At 33.9% G+C, this 23474-nt stretch overlaps 2 protein-coding genes across 2 annotated transcripts; one reads left to right on the top strand and one right to left on the bottom strand.

Moving 5' to 3' along the window:
- The first annotated feature begins 7275 nt into the window (after positions 1–7275).
- LOC112100260 (polygalacturonase-like) lies at positions 7276–9069 on the top strand. Its single transcript, XM_024189171.1, has 4 exons — positions 7276–7774; positions 7906–8195; positions 8296–8524; positions 8627–9069. The coding sequence occupies exons 1-4, from the start codon at positions 7325–7327 to the stop codon at positions 8849–8851; spliced, it is 1194 nt and encodes a 397-aa protein (XP_024044939.1). The 5' UTR covers positions 7276–7324; the 3' UTR covers positions 8852–9069.
- Positions 9070–14441: 5372 nt separating this feature from the next.
- LOC18046644 (MDIS1-interacting receptor like kinase 2) lies at positions 14442–15144 on the bottom strand. Its single transcript, XM_024187253.1, has 3 exons — positions 14992–15144; positions 14860–14902; positions 14442–14779 (listed from the first exon to the last, which is right to left on the bottom strand). Exons 1-3 carry the CDS (start codon positions 15142–15144, stop codon positions 14442–14444), a joined length of 534 nt encoding a protein of 177 aa, XP_024043021.1.
- Between the last annotated feature and the right edge of the window lie 8330 nt (positions 15145–23474).

Here is a 23474-nt window from a genome sequence, read left to right as displayed (position 1 = left end):
ACTGATACTTTTTAATAACGTATCACAAACCAAGTGTCAGTAAAGACCATTTTTCTAATAGTGAATAAAAGTAAAAAAGCAGTCATTCCATTTATATATAAATTTAAATTGAGGATCCGTAATTAGTTTGATGGCCATATTAAAATGTGTGCTTTGTCGCAACATTTAGAGTTTGATTGTCAAAGCGTTATTATTAACTTTGCCACTTAAGTAAAAGAAAAAAGTTAATTATGGAGCCGACGGATTAAATTAATCTATAACAGGAGCGTGCAAAGACCATTAATAATATTTCACCATTTTCTTCGAAATTACCTTGGGATCCGTCAACTAATATGATTTCGTCAACTTAAATTGACTGAGTCAAAGTCTTATAATTAACATATATGTGGGATCTAACCTTTATTCTTATTATTATTATAAGATAAAAATTATACAAGTTGTGGAGGTTCAATTCGCATCTAATAGAATGTAGACTTAAATTTGCCCTTCATAATACAGTATTGTTTCTTAGCAAAACAATATTTTATTGCTCTTTGTTAGATGTGGGGAAATTGATTATTGCCCTTATTCCAAGTATCAAAAGAATACTAACAACGCATGATAAAAAGAAATATATAAAGGAGTAGTCTAGAATGTCCATGTATTTTTGTTGGGCTGAACTCCAGTTTAGTTAATTTAATAAAAGGGCTCTCAAAGACGTGCATTGAACCCCGACGGATGTTCAATTTCACTCATAATTTTCTAAAGGATAGCATGAAGAATGGCTTTGAAGCGAAGCAAAATAACTAGAGCGAATACCCAAAGGATTGGCAAAGCCGCCTTAAAAGCTGCCCGCAGCAACAGAGATTAAAATTGTATTGTTCCAATTATAAATAATAAAAAGAGATCACTGTTAATATGTGTTGGTGAAGGTTAAATAATATTTCAATATTTATTACACATAAATCTAAATTAATATGTATATTTGCATGTTTAATATTTTTACTTGTTAGTGATTAAGATAATATTTATCATTTAATTAAAATAAAATTCTATTCACAAACATATATATTACCTAGAAATAGAAAATTACCTATGGTTTATTAATAGGTAATTTTCTCACATAATGCTCCACTACTTTCATGTAGTTCCACAAAATAAGTGCAACTACTTTTGCCTAGTTCAAAATTAATTAATACTATAAAATAAAATAAATAATTTTAATAATTTTAAGAGTTTGTATCATTCCTTCCCCCTTGAAAATACCGTTGTCCTCAAGGGTAGATTTTTTTGAAATAATTTGCTTTCTTTTCCGTTTCCAATTCATAATTAGATATAATGATGCCTTGAAGCTCTTTTGAAAATTCTCCATTGATCCCACCATGTTCTTCATCTCAATTTTTGGCACTTTACCGATGAATAATTTCTCATCATGGTGGCTAGGCAATTTGGCTTTGTCCTTAAAATAAACACTCTGCACCTTTGACTTGTAAGAGAAAACTCAAACCTTTTGAATGTTGATTTATGGAATTTTCTTCAATGATGCCACTACTTTGCTGCATTGTTTAACACCTCCATCATGCGTTGCATTTGCCAAATTGTCACTTTGTTGGAGACGTTGAACTTCAACCAAAGACGTAGAATTTTCTTTCACATGTTTGATATGAGAGCTACCTGAGTTCAACCTTGCATCCCATGTTCTTGATATTTCATCCATTTTGCACAATAATTTCTTGGTAAGTTCCTTCTACTTAAGAATTATACCCTCCATCATCTTCTGAATGCTCTCAATTCTCTGCTCCACTGTAAGGATTTACTCCTTTTTTATTACCAAGCTCTTATACCAAATGATACAAACACTAATGTTTATAAGAAGAAATCAAATGAAATAGAAAAATTAGACACAAATGTGTTGAACATGTGCATGCATGTGGCAAACAATTGCATGTGGCTAGCATGCAACTTTTGACTCTTGGCATAAATTTGTTGAGTAAGTGGGAGACATGAGTAAGTGGGAGGCATGCAACTTTTGACTTAAGCACCAAAGTGGAAATTTAAGAGAAATTTATATTATTTTAGTGCCCACCATTGTTGATTTTTGGGCATTGCTTGACCTATAATTAGCGGCTTCATTTGTCCTCTCCATTCATCCCATTTTCTCCAATTCAAGTGAGAGTGCTAAGAGGTGTAAATTAAGAGTGTTAGAGTTTTGAGCTCTAGTTCAAGTGATTTTGAGAGTTTGGGTGTAATTGGGTTTTGGGTTGTGAGACAAAACATTACAATACTTGTAATTTTCCTTCTATTTTCGTCCGTGGACGTAGGCTAAAAGCCGAACCACGTAAATTTTGGTGTCCCTGTGTGATCATTATTTCTCAATTTCACTTTAGCTGTGTGTCTGCTTCACCTACCGAATTTACCAACAAAATAGGGTTAATTTGAGGAAACCCAAGCCTCCAAATAAGTATTGATTATTCGAAAAACCAATAAACTCCCAATTACAGCTTTTATGTTGCCAAAATAATAAACTCATGATGCTTTTTGTTGAATAATATCAAACTTTGTAGAATAAAGCTTATTTAAGATTACAACCTAAAAATTAGTAACACTAAGAATGTTCTCACATAATGCTCCACTACTTACATGTAGTTCCACAAAATAAGTGTAACTACTTTTGACTCACTTACTTTTGACTAGTTCAAAATTAACTAATACCATAAAATTGAATATATAAAATAAATAATTTTAATAATTTTAAGAGTTTGTATCACTTTGTCATTTTTTGTTACGGTCTCTTTAAGTTTGTTATTTCTCCTTTATAACCTGTCGAATCAAAATTTTAATTTCGAAAAATAAAATGATCATCTCTCTCACCCACAATTTCAAAGAGGTTAATTTCCACTTGTGCATAAAGTGAGCTAGGGTTAAAGTGCTTAAAAATTAGGAATGAGAAAAGAAAAAGGTCCAGATCGACCCAAAAGTAGAACTATGTATCTTGGGAAAGGTAAAGGAGACACATTATACGTCGAAAATTAGAAACAAACAAAAGGATTTGGTCCCTATCCTGATATAACAAACGCGGCCGAACTAAGCCACCGTCACAATTGATTCACAAAAAAAAAAAAAAAATAAGTTCTATGATTGATTCTTTCTTTAAAGTGTTTATTTCATACTTGATTTGAAGTACCTTAGCTTCATATTGTACTCCAAATTTGATAAGAACATACGCAAGTTCAAATGAGAAGCAAAACCCAACAGCAAGCCAATAACGAAAATGCATGGGCACATGCAAGTAACCATGCAAGCCATGCATGAGGTGGGCATCACGTTCCTTCAAGGACTCTTCAAATCAACGGAAAGCTTACTACATCAAGCCGTATTGATGAAGAATTCAGATTTAATCATGTTTCCTTTAGGATTATTATTTACTTCGAAATTATAGCTAAGTGGTTTAATTGATTTTAACTACTTTATTTCATTAATTTTGTCTATAAATAGACTCAAATATTTCAATAAAAGGATATCAGACTTTTATCTAATTTGATTAGCAATTGCGGTAGTTCTCACCCTAAGAAGAACAAATTAATTACTTGTTATTTCCGCTAATTCTGACTGGGACCTAACAAAATTTCTTCTCAAGTGTTTTGCATAGAGTATATGAACTATCAAGATTAATAACAAGACCAAGTGTACCTTCACTTATTGAAGATAAGAGCCAGCCAAGAAGTGTTTGATCTTGTGATTTCCAGGTGATAAACTCTGGATTCTCAATCAGCTGTGTAGATCCCTCAGCTGTTCTTCGAGTAATGCACTGCTCTGGTTCAAATTTTGTTCCATTAATAAACCCTTCAAGTCTGTTGCCTCTTATGGAAGCTAATACTTGAGATCGCCAAATTAAGTAATTGATTCGATCTAACTTCACAGGAGTGATGAATGAAAAATTTGTTGAGCTTATTGAATTAGTGTTTGTGTTTACGATTGGATTGCTGGAGCTAGCCATATTGATCTGGCTCTGATACCATAAAGGAAAATCGTATTGTGTTTGGAAGAAAAAAAATTTACAGAGGAAAAGAATATTCTGGAAATGAATGTTTATTGTTTATTTCACTTAATATCAAAAATAGTAAAACAAAGTATTTATATCAAGCTCGTGAGCTTAACTATAAACTGTAACTAACTGCTAACACTAAAAACAGAAAATAACAAAAATGAAAGATACAGAGCACAATAGATATGTGTAACTAATAAGCTGAGCTGTCAATGATCTGGCACACTCTTAATCACTCTGCTCACTTGGCTTCATTGGCCACTCTTTGCATTGACTGATCTTTGACTATGCAGCTGAGATGTGCTTCCTTAATACAATTGATTCAGAAAAAAAAAAAAAAGAGGTTCAATGATTGATGTGCTTCTCTTACTTCTAAGTGGCACAATACCATTTGTGAGTTTGCTTGCACGTATGTTCTTCAATCAAAGGAAGCTATGTGAGCCTAAATTATAAGCACAAATCCCCATACAGTCAACCCTCCTCCTTCTTTATGTTGTTTTTATTTTTTATTTCAAACATGCATCTCCATTTAAAGCATTGCATGATGTTTTAATGAAAAAATCGTTTCATATCGCACCGTTCCTCCATTTTTGCTAAGCTCACATGCTCTGTAGGTTATATAAATATTGATTCCTTCATATTCTTTAAAAACAGCAATAATTATTTAAACCCTAAATTCATGGCAATATTTAGTTTTTGGTTTTAGATTAACAGCAGAGACAGTAAATATAAATTACTTCAAGAGTCCATTAATTCATGTCTTGAACACTCACATGCGCAGACAAATGTGTATTGAGCTTTTTGGTTTGCGACTGCTACATTCCATGTTTTGGGGCTTGTTACGGGCATTTTCTTTTCTTTCTTTTTTTTTAGTTTATTTTTCTCTTTTTTTAAAAAAAAATTAAAGATAGATGTGATTTGTTGAATTCTGGCAATTACTCTTAATTAAATTTTCGAAAGGATATTATTGTATGTACAGAAAAAAATTAAACAAGTTTTCAACACCTAAAGAAATCCAACGTAATTTAATTCATCTAAACTAAATTTTATATTACACATGCATTAGGTTAGTCGAGTACTAGTAATAATAGTGGGTGATGGTTGGAGTTTCATGGGTGAGATTTCTAATTCCCTTATAGACTTTTATTTTTCTGAAAAAAAATATAAAAAAAATGGTATGATATGATATTCCAGGTGGCAGATATCAACATCATTTTGACTGTTACAAACTACTGCTAATTCTAACTAACTATAACAACTTCAGCTGATTATCACCTGTACAAGTGATTACATAACCACCAGGTGCCAGCTGGCATGCCATGTGATAAACTCTCAACCGTAAGCTGGAGCTGCTGCTATCCTCTGCTTTACAGTCTATGCTACTGATGTGAGCTTCCTTAATAACATATTCTTTTTTTGTTTTGTAAAACAATTTTTTATCTGAAAAATAAATAAAGAAATTGGCAGTCAAGCTCTTCACATACATTTAAAATTAATTATAAAACAAAATTTGAGGCGATACCACCAATAGAAGTTACCGTTAGATTAGCTAACTCCAACAATTAATGGTACTGTGTGAAAGTAAATCCCTTAAACAACTAGTAATGTATAAAAAATCATTTGGTCAACACTCATAAACCTTTTTTCAGTTGGGCAGTTGAAATCCGCATGTGGTGAACTTGTAGTCGGTTAATTAACTTCTGCCAAATTTTGATTAACATAAAGCAATTGACTAAAATAAGTCACGTCTTTGACCTGAGGGACCTAACTGGTAACTGCTCTTTCTTGATAACCTAGTAATGTGGCTTGATTGTTTGCTTAATCTGAGTAATTGAAACAAGTCAATCAGTAATGTGCACAAAAATTGTAACCACTAAAAAGAAAAGGAAAAAAGTTGAACTTTATGTCAAAACATCCCTTTCGAAACTAGCAAAATTGCGGCTAGTTATAAGAAATAAGAAGAAAATAATTTCATTAACGAAAATGCACACGGTGGACTGAAACTGCTTCCCACTTGAATAATTTTGATAAAATGAGAAAAAAAAATATTTATGTTAATTACAAAAATAACATCTAGATAAAGAGACGTACTATGATAACGAACATTTTATCAACTTTCAACGAAATTTTCTTTTTCTTTTTTTCTTTTTTCACGTGGCTTTCTTAATTTTTTTCTTAAAATCAATAGTTGATGTTGATGGAACTGTGCTCTGGTTTCATTTTCCAGATATAACTAGAGCTGAAATTTGAATACTGTACATTTATTGTGTGCCTAATTTATTCTCTTAAGCGAAAGTAAGATCAACAAATTAACGTCACGTGAAAAACAAAAATTTCCGGAAACAAGGAAGCCGTGAAACAAGGGAAACTTTATTTATGAATTTATCCTTCCGACACCAAAACAACAATCTGTATTTTGAAGAAATGGCCATTCAGAAATTCGGGAAATTTCCATATTCTTATTAGGCACTTGCTAAAATTGTGGGCCAACAATAATTCAATTACTTTCAGAAAAAAAAAAATTATAATACAAGGGTCATTCTATGATGCTGCTATAAAAATTACAATATTAATAGTTGCATAAGCATGAACCGTTCGATTTAATCAATGACCTGTAAGATTAGAAGTTAGATACTGAGGCTTATCCATATAATTGACTTGATAGCCCAAAGGGATAATGGAAATATATATTAACCAACAAATGAACAATCTGAATGAGTTTGCAGGCCTTTTAGTGGTTGTAGCATTTGACAAAATTATTAGCTGTGTACTTTTCGTTTATCCAACGTTAATTCATGCAGTATTTACAGGTTACCCAAAAACTTAGTCCGAATGATTTTTAGACCGTTTTATTTTGCTGTAACTTCAAGCAACAAGGAGAGATAGTTCACAGAAATGAACATATCGTTCCGCGGGAATTTTTACATGGCACCAGAAAAGCAGAAAATGGATAAGCACTTTTTATCTGTTAATTTATTAACTACCTTTGAAATCTCTCATCTTACGAAACCATATATGGACGTGCAGTTGTCTTTTGTATGTAGTTATGTTGCTTCTGTCATCAAATATTATCCAAATTTAAGTTAAAGGGTATTTTGGTAAACTAAGATCGTATCAGTTAAGGCAAAAATCACTCCCAAAATTCGGCGCAGATTGCATTCACTGTTAGTGCTATTGCCATTTCTACAGTTCATTCAAATCCTATAAATACCCATTTAAATCTTCTCAATTCCACCCCAACTCCTCAACGTCGCAAATTTATTTCTCTCATTTCTATCAGTAAATTTAAGCTTTGAAACAATGTCAACATCAATGTCTTTGCCTATTAAATTTTTACCATTTCTTTTGATTCTCTTCTTTAGTTCATCTTTAGCAATTCCTTTGAGTTACAACGTGCTGAGCTTCGGAGCCAGACCCGATGGCCAGACTGACTCAGTAAAATCCTTTCTTGCTGCATGGGCTCAAGCCTGTGGCTCGGCCGAGGCCGCAACCATTTACGTGCCACCGGGGAGGTACTTACTAAGCAATGTTGTGTTTCAAGGCCAATGCAAGAACAATGATATTACCATACGTATTGACGGGACTCTGGTGGCTCCAGCTGATTATCATGTTATCGGAAATGCCGAAAACTGGATTTTATTTGAGCATGTTAGCGGGGTTTCTATTAATGGTGGCGTTCTTGATGGCCAAGGTGCTGGCTTGTGGGCTTGTAAAAAGTCGGACAATAGTAATTGCCCCAGTGGCGCTACGGTAATTAAGTTGAAATATCCTTTATATATCTGTATAGTCGTAAATTTAGTGGCTTTTTGCTTTCCATATTGTTTGGCTTCCTGCTTTAGTTATAATAATTAATGTTCCCTCTTTTGTACATACATGAGCAGACACTTCGCTTTAGCAGCTCAAACAACGTTGTGATTAACGGATTAGCATCCGTAGATAGCCAGATGTTTCATATTGTCATCAATGCATGCAACGATGTGAAAGTACAGGGGGTCAAAGTTTCGGCCGCCGGTGACAGCCCAAACACCGATGGCATTCACGTTCAATCATCAAGTGGTGTCACAATTTTGGACAGCAAAATTGGGACTGGTGATGACTGTGTATCAGTTGGGCCTGGCGCCACCAACTTATGGATTGAAAATGTTGCTTGTGGCCCTGGCCATGGGATCAGGTAAAATTTAAAAACATGATGATTTGTTTTTCTCTTTATTTTTGGTGGTACGTATAAATATTTAGTGCTAATTAAATTGAATATTCTGATTTTGTTGTAGCATTGGAAGCTTAGGCAAAGAGCAACAAGAGGCTGGAGTGCAAAATGTGACAGTAACATCTGTGACATTTACAGGCACTCAAAATGGAGTGAGGATTAAGTCCTGGGGCAGAACAAGCGGTGGATTTGCCAGGAACATTCTTTTCCAACATGCTCTTATGAACAATGTCGATAATCCAATCATAATTGATCAAAATTACTGCCCTGACAACGGGAATTGTCCTGGACAGGTACGATACTCACTTATCACATGTCTGTAGATGTGATTACGTAAATGTTGATGCGATTAATATTCAACTCAATAAAAATTATTATTTTTTATTCTTCAATAGGCTTCCGGGGTTAAAATCAGTGATGTGATATATCAAGATATTCATGGAACATCGGCAACGGAAGTTGGAGTAAAGCTCGATTGCAGTTCAAAGAATCCATGCACTGGAATTAGCTTGGAGGATGTGAAGCTCATTTACAAGAATCAACCAGCTGAAGCTTCCTGTACCAACGCTGATGGATCGGCCTCTGGATTTGTTCTTCCAAATAGTTGCTTGAAGACTTGAAGTTGAGAAAAATATTTGAGTTGAAAAAAAAGTAGGCATAAGAAGCCGATCGTGATTATAATATTAAAGTAAAAGATATAAGCAGTAGAATTTTGCTGAAGTTACTAAATTTGTGATAGGTAGCCATTAAAAACAGAAAAAAATCATAGGAAGCCGATCATTTTACTTTGAACTAAGGTTTTTCGGTGATCTGTAAATTTACGCCCATTGGGCTTACTTAGAGGCAGTTCCTACAATGTGTTGAAAGTATCGCTGTTGCTTTCGCACGTAGATGTTCATAATGTTATGGAATATATTAATTTACTTTATGACAACTTCTATTTTTCAATTTCAGTTTTTTGTCCTTTGACAGAATATGCATATCCAAAGTAAGGCACAGAAAAGCCAAATGACATTACGGCAGAGATTGGGGGTAAAGTCAAATGATGCTTGAAATGTGTAATTCACGTACTTAATTAAAGTGTAAAATCTTTTACAACCATCAAAAGTTTCAAAAGTCATATTTAATCCAACAAAAACGAAAAATGAAAAAAAATACAGAAGAAAAAAGAAACATTTGACTTTCTGGAGTTCTTTTTTTTTTTTTTAAATGACACATTGTGTACATCGTGGGTCTTGATTCTGGGCCCACATCGAATAAGACAACCTCCATGATTGATATCAGCGTGTCTTGAACATTTCATGATGATGTTGAAAGCCGAGTGTCCGAAATTTCATTCAGCGATATGTCCCCGATGGAAGGACATAAAATCTCTTGGATAATTCCCCTTTATCACTTCTAATGCTAATTCTCGGAAAGCTATACACGTTGCATTTTTCGATAATCTTCATCGTGTAAACAAGCTCTACAAAAACTGAAAGATGAAAATGATCAGTTAGATATGACGTTTATTAATGTAAAAAGTGATCAATGGGTTAATTTAAGAATGCATATGTGGAGCAACATATCCAAATGCGCCTGCAAAATCAGAGGACAAGTCTGGCTTGAGAAATTTTGCGATTCCGGAATCTGAAACATGAGCTTCATAATCTAAACCGAGCAACACATTCTTGCTTGATAAGTCTTGATTGTCAATTGGTGGGAAGCAATCATGATGCATATAACTCATGGCCTTAGCTACACTTTATATCATATACATTCTCAGAGTCCAGCTCATGAATTCTTCTATTGTTGCATCATTGCTTGGAATTGTAGCCAAACTACCCTTTTCAAGATATTCATAGACTGAAAAAGAGTACCAGGATGTTACAGAAGCTATAAAATTTCACAATATTTTGATACCATAATTCTGGCATTGCCTTGATTTCATTCAGGAATTCTTGTAGGACTAAAATTTCACTTGGAAGTGGTGATGAAATTTGCCAATCGCTACGATCTCCCAGATGATAGGTTGCCAAATGCATTGCTCAGCATCAAATTTATTCGCTGCACTGATGATTTTTTAATACGCCACTTACGTTTTAAAAATTAATATCGAAAGCACTCCTTGATCGCCCTCAGAACTTTCTTTGTTTTCTCTAGAAGCCCTCTTCATTCTTCTAAAAATCATTCCAATCATAAAGAATAAAAGAGCGAGTATTCCTAACATAGGAAACATTATTAAAAGCCATTTCTTTTTGAAGACATGTTTGTGAGTTACAAAGGCTTTGCAAGGTTGAAAACTGTAAGCGTCACCTCACAATCCTTGTTCCCTCATAATGCCTCCATGATCATGTCAAGATTGGGTGTCTTGATATTCAAAGTTTGAATATCAAAATCAAACTTCTAGATATTCAAACTTTGAATATCAAATTCAAAATTCTAGATATTCAAAGTTTGAATATCAAACTTTGAATTTTGAAATTTTGAACAATAATAAATAATTAAAAAAAAATACATGAATAGTAGCCAAGATTTTGGCTATAAATAGAGGGACTCATTCCCTCATTTGCTTATCCAATTTTAAGAAGAGTTTTCTTGTATTTAGAGAGAGTTTAGAGAGCTTGAAATTATAAGCTCTTGTTTTAGTGTTTTGAGAGTTTGGGTGTATTACAATACTTGTAACTCCTTTTCACTAGTAAAATATTTCCTTCTGTCTTCGCCCGTGGACGTAGGCTAAAAGCCGAACCACGTAATTTCTGGTGTCCTGTTTTTGTGTTCGTTCTTTATTTTTCTTTCAATTTTACTTTAGCTGCGTGTCTGCTTCACCCACCAATTTCCTAACAGATCATACTAGAATCTTGTGTTGTTAGGAATTGGACCTCGTAACTCATTGTACGGTATGACACATGACAAGCTATGCTGAAATTCTAGCTAAGTAACCCAAGAGGGGTGAATTGGGTTTTTAAAAATTAAACAAATTAAATTACAAAATAATTTAAACTAATGCCTTAAGAGATTCAATCACGGTACATATAACAATGAATAAGTTTAAAGAGATATGGGAGAAGAAAGCAAACACGAAATTTTTACGTGGTTCGGCAAAACCCGCTTATATCCATGCCTCCAAGCAAACCGAACTTGATTGTTCCACTATTCAAGCATTACAATCCAAGGCTTCAGGAAGTTTGCAATTGACTTTTAGGGTGTCAATAAACATTTACAACTTGAGATGATCCCACACCTCCTTCACCAAGTGTTGACTTTTTAGGCATAATCGATTTGCCCTTTCAAGAAAACAGTCTATAGTTTGCTTATATGGCACTTATCCTTATGGTTGTAATTTGAAATTTTTGCTTCACGATTTTCTGCTTCAAGAAAGTAGTTTGCCACTTGATTCCAGAGAGTCATCTTGATGGATTTTGTTTGTCGGTTGCAAATAACAGTTTGTTGTCTGAGTCCAGTAAGTCATCTTGATGGAATTGGTTGGCCGCTTGCAGATAACAGTTTGTTCTTTGAGTCTAGTAAGTCATCTTGATGGAATCAGTTTGTCACTTCAGCTTTATCGGTTTACCATTTGATTCAAGAGAGCTAATTTGATGCAATCAGTTTGCTGCTTCAACTCTATTGGTTTATTGTTTGATTCCAAAGAGCTAATTTGATGCAATCGGTTTGCTGCTTCAACTCTACCAGTTTATCGTTTGATTCTAGAGAGCTAATTTGATGCAATCAGTTTGCCGCTTTCCTTGTAACGTATGCAATTTGTGTCTAGCAGCTAGTTTTACTTTAGTGAGCTTACCATTTGGATTATAAAGATTTAACGTTTAAGCACATAATAAAAGTTTTATGTGAAAAACTTATGCGAAAACTCGCTTTATAGTTAGAATTTGAAATAATATTCACATAATAAAATTTTTCCTTTAGAAAATACAAAGAAAACAATTTTGAGGACATCTTAAAATACTCAACATTCATTTTTTTGTTTTAAAACAAAATAAAGAATATGTGTATTTCCTATTTTACCCATGACTCGTGGTTTATTATTATCAAAATCAAAATGCTATATAACCATAGAGGTTAACAATCTCCTCCTTTTTTATGATGACAAAACACATTATGTATTTTGAACTTTTATAAGAACTTCCCTGAATGTATGCATGTGTTAGAAATCGAATGGATTAACAAATTTCAAATTTTAAAACTCCCCTTGTGTGTGTGCGTGTGTATCCAAAATGTATTCTCAACACAAACACTTCAAATCATATTCATTAATTTGATTTCAAATTTTAAAACTCCCCTTGCGTTTGTGCGTCTACATCCATGTATTCTCAACACAAACACATAAAACATATTCTGAACATTCTCAATAATTCAAAATACATCTACTAAATGTATTCTCAACACAAACACTTCGAAACATATTCTCAACATTCTCAATACTTCAAAATACATCTACTATCTCCCCCTTCAACATCCTATCCTTTTTTCAGTTTTTTTTCTCTTTCTCTCTCTTTTTTAATTTAAAAATAGATGTGATTCGTTGAACTCTGAAGATTACCTATATATACCTTAATTAAATTTTCGAAAGGATATTATTTTGTGTATTAAAAAATTAAACAATTTTTCAACAACTGAACAAATTCAACTAATTAATTTATCAAAATTAAATTAGATATTTTGAAAGGACCATTACCGTGACATCTTTGATTATTATGTGAAAAAAAAATGTAAAGCTCCCTTTTGGGGTAGCTCGACTGACTTTAAATGCTTGCACCTCTGATTAGTCGAGTTCAAGTAATGATGGTGCTTATTGATTAGCATTTAATTTAATGAGTGAGATTTCTCATTCCCTTTCTAATTATTTTAAGAAAAAGTTTATATATAAAACATGGCATACGATACTACAAGGTGGCATATATATATATATATATATATATAGTAAAACCTCTATATAGTCATATTATTGGGACTGGAGAAATTTATTCTTATAAAGAGGTTATAACTTAATAGAGGTATAGTACAAAATTAAAATTCTGGACTAGATACACACACACACACACACACACACATATATATAGCCTATTAGTCGATCATTTTTTATCCCATTTATTACTTTATTAATTAGTGAGTTCTATGCTAACTATCTTTTGGGGTTCACTACGCCTCTGATTATCTAATCTTCTTTTATTGTATTTTGCTTCTTTTTTTTTAAGTCGAGGGTCCAAAAGTTCATTAAGTGAAATGTTATTGTTGGTAGATGAAGATGAAATTGAGGAAATAAAATTTATTGGATGACTCCACTGTATCACTTCCAATGTTAATATTCCAAAGCTGTACGCATGACATTTTTCGTTAACCTTCATTGTGTAAGCAAGCTCTGCAAAGTGAACAATAAGAATGATCGTTTAGATATGACGCTCATTAATGAAACAAGTGGTGTCATATAATTAATTTAAGAATTTATGCCAGAGCAACATATCCAAATGTGCCTACAAATTTAGACCAATTTGACGAGTCTGGCTTGAGAAATTTTGAGATCCCAAAATCAGAAACATGAGCATCATAATCTAAACCCAGCAACACATTCTTGCTTGATATGTCTTGATGGACAATTGGTGGGAAGTAATCATGATGCATGTAATGTTAGGAAAATTGGTGGGAGAAGCAGACACGCAGCTAAGTTGAAATTGTAAGAAAATAAAGAACAAGCACAAAAGAGGACACCAAAAAGTACGTGGTTCGGCTTTTAGCCTACATCCACGGGCGAAAACAGAAGGAAAATATTTCACTAGTGAGATAAGGATACAAGTATGTAATATTTAGCTCACTACCAAAACCCCAATACACCCAATCTCTCACTCACTAGACACTCAAGAGTTTATTAAACTCTTAAAACTCTCAACACTCAAGAAAGCAATGCTTCTCTCTCGATGGAATTGGATACAAGCTTTAGATTGAGAGCTTGTATTTATAGGCAAAACTTTGCCTCAAATGTCAAACACGTGGCCAAAACCTCAAGCCGTACAACTTACAAATTTCAAACTTTGAATTTTTCTTTTCTAATACCAAACATTACGGCATCTAGAATTCAAAACCAAGTGCCAACCATTCTTGTCAAAGCTTCTAGATGCAGCCATGCCAACCATTCTTGTCAAAGCTTCTAGATGCAGCCAATTTTGACATGTAAGACAAGGTATTAGCTACACTTTTAATCACATTCATTCTCACAGTCTAGCTGAATTCGTCTATCGCTGCATCATTGCTCAGAATTATGGCCAAACTACCCTTTCCAAGATATTCGTAAAGTAAAAATGATTGTCGGGGATGGAAACTGAAGCCATAAAATTTCACAATATTTCGATGTCGCAACTCTGTCAATGCCTTGATCTCATTCGAGAATGCTTGTTGCACTACCATATCAAGATGTGGTGAGTGAAATTTCTTAACTACTACGATCTCCCAAGATGGTAGCTCAGCTTTGTAAACACTGGCCTGTCCACCTGTGCCGATGCAATACTTAGCGTCAAAATTGTTCGTCGCTCTAATGACTTCTTCATACAAAATTTTACCTTCAAAAGTTAATATCAAAAATAATTTTACCTTCAAAAGTTAATATCGAAAATAGTCCTTGATTATTCAAACAACTTACTTTGTTTTCTCTTGAAGCCTTCTTCATTCTTCCAGAAATCATTCTAACCACAAAGAACAAAAGCTCAAGTATTCCAAAAAGTGGAAACATATTTAAAAACCATTTCTTTTTGAAGACATGTTTGTGAGTTACATAGTCTTTGCAATGCTGAAAACCGTCAACATCACCGCACAATCCTTTGTTCCCTTGTAATGCATCCACAAGATTATAATGGATTCCTGTGCTGTTATGAATTAGACCTCGCAACTCATTGTATGATATGTCTATGCATGACAAGCCATGCATTCCTTCAAATTAACCTGGAATTAAACCAAAAAGGTTATTGTACGAGAGATTAAGCTTCTCCAAGCTTTCCAGATTACATATTTGGGGCGGTATCTCTCCTCCCAGAAAGTTATGACTAAATCTAGCTCTGTAAGCTGAACCAACTTCTCCAATTCAACTGGAAATTCTTTTCGAAACTCATTGTTGCTCAAGTAGTGTAATTTCAACAAGTTTCCAAGAGTTTCTGGGATAGAGTTGCCCAACTAATTTGTAGACAAGTCAAGATACTCTAGATCACTAATTGAGCCAAGTACTCGAGGTAAGCTCCCATAAACTTTATTACCATTCAAAGCACGGTAGTTTAAGGACTTTAAATTTCCAAGTTCAATTGGAAGCTCTCCAACTATGTGATTCAATGAAAAATCAAGTTTATGAAGTTAGTATAACTTTCCAATCTTAGGAGGTATGCTCCGAGTGATGTTATTCATTGAAAAATTTAAAGAGCCTAATTACTGACATTTCCCCCAATTAGATGAGATTTCACCATAAAAATTGTTTTGACTAAGATCTAAGAACGTCAGGTTTGGGTATATGCCGAAAACTTCATATATGTTTCCCGTGAGATGATTTTGTTCAAGATGTACTATGTTTAAGCTTGTGAAATTTCTCAGGCTTTTAGGAATTTGACCAAAAGGTTGTTTGTTGTCTATCTCTAGCTCAATTAATTGCAAGAGATTTCCTATTTCTGTTGAAACCAAACTAGAGTATAGGTATAAACCTTCTAAATTGCTCAGATTGCTAATTGAAGGAGGAAGGACACCATTGAGTAGATTAAGATCAAATCCTAAACTCAAAAGAGATTGGACTTTTCCTAGAATTGGGGGGATAGAACCAAAAAGTGAATTATCACCAAGATGCAATACAGCCAAGTTGCTCAAATTGCCCAAAAAATGGGGGATCGAACCACTAAGCTGATTTTCATACAAATCTAGATGAAAGAGAGACTTCAAGTTTCCAATAAGTGAAGGAACAGAAGAAATGAGTTTTCATAAAGATACAAAATAACCAAGCTGGTTAAGTTACTCAAAGAATTTGGCATTGAACTACTAAATTTATTTATACTCAAGTCTAAAGTGGAAAGAAACTTCAAGTTTCCCATAGATGAAGGAATAGAGCCCAAAAGTTAATTATTATTGAGATTCAACATAGCCAAGTTGTTTAAGTTACCGAAAGAAGAAGGGAACCAACCAGACAAACCGTTGCAATATAAGACTAGTTGTTGACCTACTTCTCGTGGAACTAAGCCGCGTAACTTATTCACATTAATGTAAAGGTGTTTTAGATGAGTTAGAAGGTCGATTTCTTGTGGTATTACTCCAGACAATTGATTATTTACCATGTCAAGGAATTTAAGATTGGAGATGTTGCTAATTTGAGGCGGGATGATAGCAAAGAGTGTATTACTGTCATGCACTACTTGGAAAAAAAAAAGCCAAACATGACAATCTACAAAAGCAATAGTCAGCTACTTGCTTGCATTCGGTGGCTCATTCGGTGGCTTTATAAAATGCAACATTTTGATAATTGCTTGATTTACCAAATTGGAGAACCGAGAGCAAAACAAAAGAAGAAAAAGAGAGAGAAAAGTGAAAAAGAGAAAGAAAAGAAAAGAAAGAAGCTGAAGGTGGGAAAAGAGAAATTGAGAGGAAACGTTACAGAAAATAGAATTGGATATTTAGATTAATATCTAGTAAACTCGTGGGTAATAGATTTATGAAGTTTGAGCAGTTATGTTACTGTTTACATGATATGCATAAGTTTTTATATCAGTTCTAACCGGTAATTACAAATCCTATATTTTAGGAGGAACTCTAGAATCCGGGAACCCACAAGAGACCCAACGAACCCCGGAGTGAAAAAGGATTTGTGAGTGGATACTATTATTACTATTATGTATTCCGTGAAGCATTTATGTTTGATATTATGATTTAATATCATGTTATAGTTACATGTACGCATATCGTATGTTTGATTGAGTCATGAGATGTGATTACTAGTCACCATATATGTACCTTTCCCCATAGACTATGTGCTTGCGTATTGAGAGTTAGGTTACTTACCCGTGCGATATAGTTTAATTACGCTAGGTATTGAGAGGTTTTTCCCTCGCTCTACTCGTGCGATGATGATCCCGGCGACTATTAAGAGTTATTTCCCCTAATACTGTTTGGTGCAGTTTGTCATGTATGTATGTATGAATTCCATGTCTGTTGATGTATGATATTCAGTGTGGAGTTATGTCACATGATTATGTATGAGTACTAAGTACTAGTATGCTACTTATTAGAGTTATTTCTCCTGGTACTGTTTTGTAACATATGTAGAATTTAAAATAAAAATGAGGCGGTTAAGGATTTTATTAATAAAAAAAAAAGCTGGAAAAAACAGAGCAAAAACAGAAGCCACACGTGTGTGAGAAGTGAGAGAGAGAAGCCGTCAACCCGACTCGAAAACCCGACCTGGAACCCGTAAACGTGACCCAGCCATATCTCCCATTTCCGGCCACCTTTTCGGCCGAGCTTGGTACCAATCTGAAGCTTAGAAGCTAGCCGTCATTCCCCTGCCATCCTCGCCACCGAAAACCAACCGGAACACCGGCGATTGAAACTTGAAAACCCGCAATTGTTTCACTTTGCTCCGCCAGGATTTTCACTGGTTTTGGGTGACACCACTGGTTGGATTTTTTTCCCCATGATTCCCTCTTTCATTTCTGACCATCCATAGCCACCGGGAGTCATTGTTTTTCCGCCGGTCAATTGTTGGAATTCACGGCTGCCGAGCTAGATTCTGGCGTCGTTACCGCGCGTTGGAGCTCACCGCCAGTACCATTGAACTCAGCTTGGCCAAAAGTGTCTAACCCGTGCTTCCCGGCCAGTGTTGACTAAATTTCGGTGATCGTTGACCGACAAGGGCATTTCAGTAATTTCACATTATAAGGGCAATTTTATAATTTCTGAGCCTGTGGATATTTTAGTAATACATGAAATTGAGGATTGGATGTAATTACAATTTCGAGGGTAATTCGGTGATTTCCGATTTCAGAGTATTTTAATGATTTACGGACCCTAGGGCATTTTAGTAATTTTACTGACACGGGAGTTGTAAATTATGAATAGATGTTTGTTTCGAGTTTATTGCATAAATTTAGTCGTAATTCTGATTTATGGAAAATAATTATGTCATTTCCTTGATTTAGGAGGATTCGCGAGCGAGAACCGATCCGCGGACGTGGACGATAACCGAGCGTGAACACCGTCACTATGAGTGGAATATACAAAACCTATTTTCATAGTTAATTATGATAGTAAAGTATGTTTGTGAAATAAGTATTTTAAATGTTCTGATTTAATGATTTCCTCGAAATGGATTTTATTCATGCATTGAGATTTTATTAAAATGTTTAGTTAATGATTTTGTGTATTGACTTTGAGTAAGCATGATAATATTTTAAAGATAAGAAAAGTGGATTAAAATGTGGTATTGATTTAAAGTATGGTTAAAAGGTATGTGAATATAAGTGTAATGATTATTTTTGAAATCATTAGACAGTACCCTTCCCTCCAGATACAGTGATACAAATGATATGAGAGGCCTTTGGGGCCCGTCTGAACACACATAGAGGCTTTGGGCTGTGTGTTTGGGCGTTTATGCCTTTTGGGGGCATATGTATGTGGTATGATGATTACAGAGATACAGACAAATATTGAGATACAGATGATACAAATGAGATACAGGCCTTTCGGGCTCGTCTGAGTACACACAGAGGCTTTGGGTCGTGTGCTTGGGCGCTTTTGTCCTTTGGGGACTAGATTATGCATGCACAAATACGATGAGATATGAGATGGTATTTCCCTGTATATCAGTGTAGCTCCGGGGTGTAATGGTACCTAGATAGTACGTCATTGCCCGTCCGTTGAGGTCCGGATATGATGAGATTATTTTCCTGGGTACTTGTTTGGTGAAGATTTTCAGATTTGTGTATTCTATTTGATATTGTGATATGATTTCTATGGTTATTGGGTACGATATTATATATGTTTTTCATGGTTAGTAATCTGATTTAAATGTTAAATGATTTATTACTGGTTTCTCGCATATGGTTTGATGAAATCGTGTTTGAAAATGATATGATTATTTCTTTTAAAGTAAGAATGAATTTTCAAAAACTACTATCCACTCACTGATCTCACGAAGTTTTAAACTCACCCCATTTTTATTATATTTTTCCCCCTCACCAGGAGGTTGCAGGTACACCTAACCGACCCAGCGACTGTAAATATATTTTGAGTCTTCGCCACATGATGGTGTTAGAAGATATAGATGTTTTTGTCAGGACATTTTGGTTATCGCGTCATGTTGGGATTGTATAATTTTGTTATATTATTTTTTTTGGGATTAAGAATAAATTGAGATATTACTATTAGTTATAATATTATCTTTTGAGATTCTGAAGATATTTTGAGTAAAACTCAGCATTTTAGTTGATGATATTGATCACTGGAGTTTGTTGTATATTGAATTATATTGGGAGTGTTATATTTATATTTGCAAATTAGGAGTGTTATATTTATAGAGGAGACTCTGTCGAATTTTCAGCAGAATATTTACTAATTAGATTATTATCAAGTCTGTTTTGATGAGACTAGATTGACTCGCTCGGGGGGATTCGGGACGGGTCGTTTCATGTTTGGTACAGTTTGTCATGTATGTATGTATGAATTCCATGTCTATTAATGTATGATATTCAATGTGGAGTTATGTCATATGATTATGTATAAGTACAATCACTTGTGGATGTATGATCATCTCGATCAGTAATCCAACTAGCATCCGAAAATCCTTCTAAAACTGAAGGATATCCAATATAGTATATATCATAATCCATTGTATATTTTAAATATTTTAGAATTCTGTACACTGCTTGCCACTGTGCTTGGCTTGGATTATTAGTATATCTACCCAGCTTTCCAACAACGAAAGCAATATCAAGCCTAGTATACGTAAGACACATAATAACACGTGCATATTCTAATTGGGATACTGATTTGCCAGTGTTAGGATACAGTCTTATGTTGAATCAAAAGGTGTTGACACAAGCTTACAATTATAATAATCAAATTTCTTTAAAATTTTCTCAATATAATGTGATTGGGTCAATACTAGGCCATTCTCATTTTTTATAATTTTAATCCCCAAAATCACATCAGCAAGTCCCATGTCTTTCATATCAAAATTAGATGACAGTAATGACTTAGTGAGTTCAATGCTCTCACTCTCAGTACCAAAAATTAAAATGTCATCTATATATAAACAAGTAATCGCACCTTTATTTCCATTGAATATGCTATAAACACATTTATCATATTCATGAATATTAAATCCATTTGAGACAATCACTTTGTCAAACTTTTCGTGCCACTGCTTTGTAGCTTGTTTAAGACCATATAAAGACTTGACTAGTTTACAAACTTTATGTTCTTGCACTACTAGAAAATGGTTTTTACTGACACTTGTCTTGTGATACTTTATTAACAAGTATCAGTAATTACATGAGATTGGGGCATTTTCCGTGCTTAACAGATAAGTATCACAAATTTCTAATACTATAGCGTCTGTAAATTAAGTATCAGAGATATGTGACATTAAGGTATCAGTAATTAAAAAAATAAAATTTTAATTTTGTCTCCACTAGAGTTGAACCGCAGACTTCTGAACCTTAGCTTTCTAATTTTAAACGTTAAACCACTAGACCACAAGTTGCATTTAATTTTTAAAAATTAAATTAAATTATCTAGAAACTATGTCTTAATGAGGTGTAGTGGAAACCTAAAATCTAAAAATTTTGATGAACAAAAAATTTATCCCCCCCCCCATTTTTTTTTTTGAACCGAAGTTTTTTTTTTTTTTTTTTTTCCCCCCCCCCCCCCTCTCTCTCTCTACCTCTCTCTCTCTCTACTAACGATTTACCTCACAAGCCGCTACTGTAAACCTTCAAAGCCGCCATCCTTGAGCTAAAATACCCCCAGAAAGACGCCTAGAAAGTGTTGTGAAGAACTTGGCCAAAGTTAGGGTTCGAAAGTCAGATTAAAAAAAATAAGGCTTTTTTTGTTCAGGATATTTTATTGTTTTTAATGTTGAGATCAGAGAGAATGAGTTTGTCACTGTCGACGAAACCAATATCAGTTATAGAATCCACATAGGCTGATATACAAAGAACCTGTGACTTAGAAAAGGTTTTGTTTTATCTTTATCTATAATTACTTATATATATATATATATATATATATATATATGAAACCCTGATTTTGATTTCCTTTGGGGTTGATGGTTTTGGTTGAAGCTGGGCTTTATGAAAGCAAAGAAGAAGCAGCAAAGAGAAAAGAGGTTCTCGATCGAATTAATCAGGCAAGAATTTTTTTTTTAAATTATGAGTGATTTTGAAACTAAGATGACTTCTTGTGATATGTTTGTTATCAGTTGGTTCATTCTTCATTTTGTAATTTGGTTACGAATTGAGCTTGTTTGAGTTGTATTGGTTATCTTAGATATTTTATTTTGTTAGAGAATTTAGTGATTTTGTAATCAGGAAGTTTTGTGGGTGTGTTTGGATTTGGGTGTTCTAGGGTTTGCGAACTTGAATGAGGTTGTGATTTGGTGAAATTGAAATTGATGTCAATTTTGAGCTTGAACTATTGATTCTATAGATGGGTTTGTTCTATACTTGTCGAAATTATTCGTATTCTTTGAATGCATGAGTATGCCCTATGGACAACCTTAAATTATTTGAAGGGTTTCTCAATAGTTTGTTTAATGATGATGGAGTTCAAAAACAATGATAATATCAAGTTTAAGTCACAATTCCCGTAATGACTATTTTTCCTTTTTATTTATTTTGTGGTTTATGTTAAATTATTTGTCTTCTGAGTGCCAACGCATGTGTTGTGTACGGAGTTTAGGCATCGGTGATAAGCATGAAGTTATGGAGCCTTCTTCTGTTTATGGTAGAAGAAGTACTGCTGCTAAAAGGAAGAGTAAAGGCAAGGAAGTATCCATGCATGTGGCTGGCTCTCTTGCAGCTACTATCAAGACTGCTGGTGCCAGGTATGAATTGTGAATTTTTTTTTTCGCTTTTTATTTTCCCAATCAGCATTTGAATTTGCTTTTTGCACAAGTTTTGACGTACGTTAAGTTTTGACTAGCTAGGTTCGTATTAATTTAATCCCATTATACAATTTTTTACTATACCGAATACAAATTGAAACACAAGTCAAACTTAAATGAAAGCAAAATCAAACAGATAAATTATTAATTAGCTAAATAGCCAAGGAGCCGACCATAGCTTAGTGATTATATAAAGCAATTGGGTTTCTATCTTTTGATGAGTCACCTGGACGTTTCATATTCATGCAATAAAGAGCCACAGTTTCTATAGATGTTAAAAAGCCTTTGCTACAAGAAACCACTTCAGCTTCAAGTTCCAGTCCCATTATTAGCCTCTTTCCTTTCCTTTTTCCTATAAAAGTTCTTCTCTTTAAAGTTGGTTTTTGCACAAGTGCTTTTTCATTTGCTCTCATCAGAGGTGAGGAACTTTGTAGATGATGCTTCAATGGGTCCAAGTTTCATTATGAAATTATTTCATTTCAGTTATTTATTTTCTTTACATTATGTCATCGCAGGCTGCTGGTCTAATAAATTAAAAATGAGAAATTCCCTTCTTTCTTCAGTGCCTTCCCAACTTTACTACTTTGGCAATGGTACTTTCAATTAGTTTTCTATGAAGCTTGAGTAGAGCCTAATATTATTTTTGCTTGGAGTTAATTTTTTACTAGGTTTTTAATTAATGGACAGACACATTGTGTGTTGTGATGATATTTAATTTTGTTCTTTTTTTTTCTTTGAGTTCAGATGCCATATTTGGCCAATTCCATGCAAGTTGATAGCCTAGTGTATGCTTTCTTTCTATCCTTCAAACATTATTACACCATTTTAATTACTTAAAATGAATACAAGATATTTAAAGATGCTGCAGAGTGCAGGCAAATGGCGAAAGAAATTTTTTTTTTTTTTTTGGTGTGATTATGGACAATGGTTTGCTGGAATAATCAAAAGTATTTTTTGTTCTTTTTTCTTCTCAGGAAAACATACACATTATCGTAGATTCCTCTGCCATTTGCAGACTAAGACAGCCCAACACAAGGTTAAAGCGTTAACTTGTGATTTTTATTTATGAATATAGTGATATTTTTGTTAAAACGGTATCAAGATTAATGATATAAGGCATTTGTTTGTAA

This window comes from Citrus clementina, unplaced genomic scaffold (genome assembly GCF_000493195.1).
Source record: "Citrus clementina cultivar Clemenules unplaced genomic scaffold, Citrus_clementina_v1.0 scaffold_3, whole genome shotgun sequence".
NCBI classification, from domain to species: Eukaryota; Viridiplantae; Streptophyta; class Magnoliopsida; order Sapindales; family Rutaceae; genus Citrus; species Citrus x clementina.
This window is presented reverse-complemented; position numbering and strand designations above follow the sequence as displayed.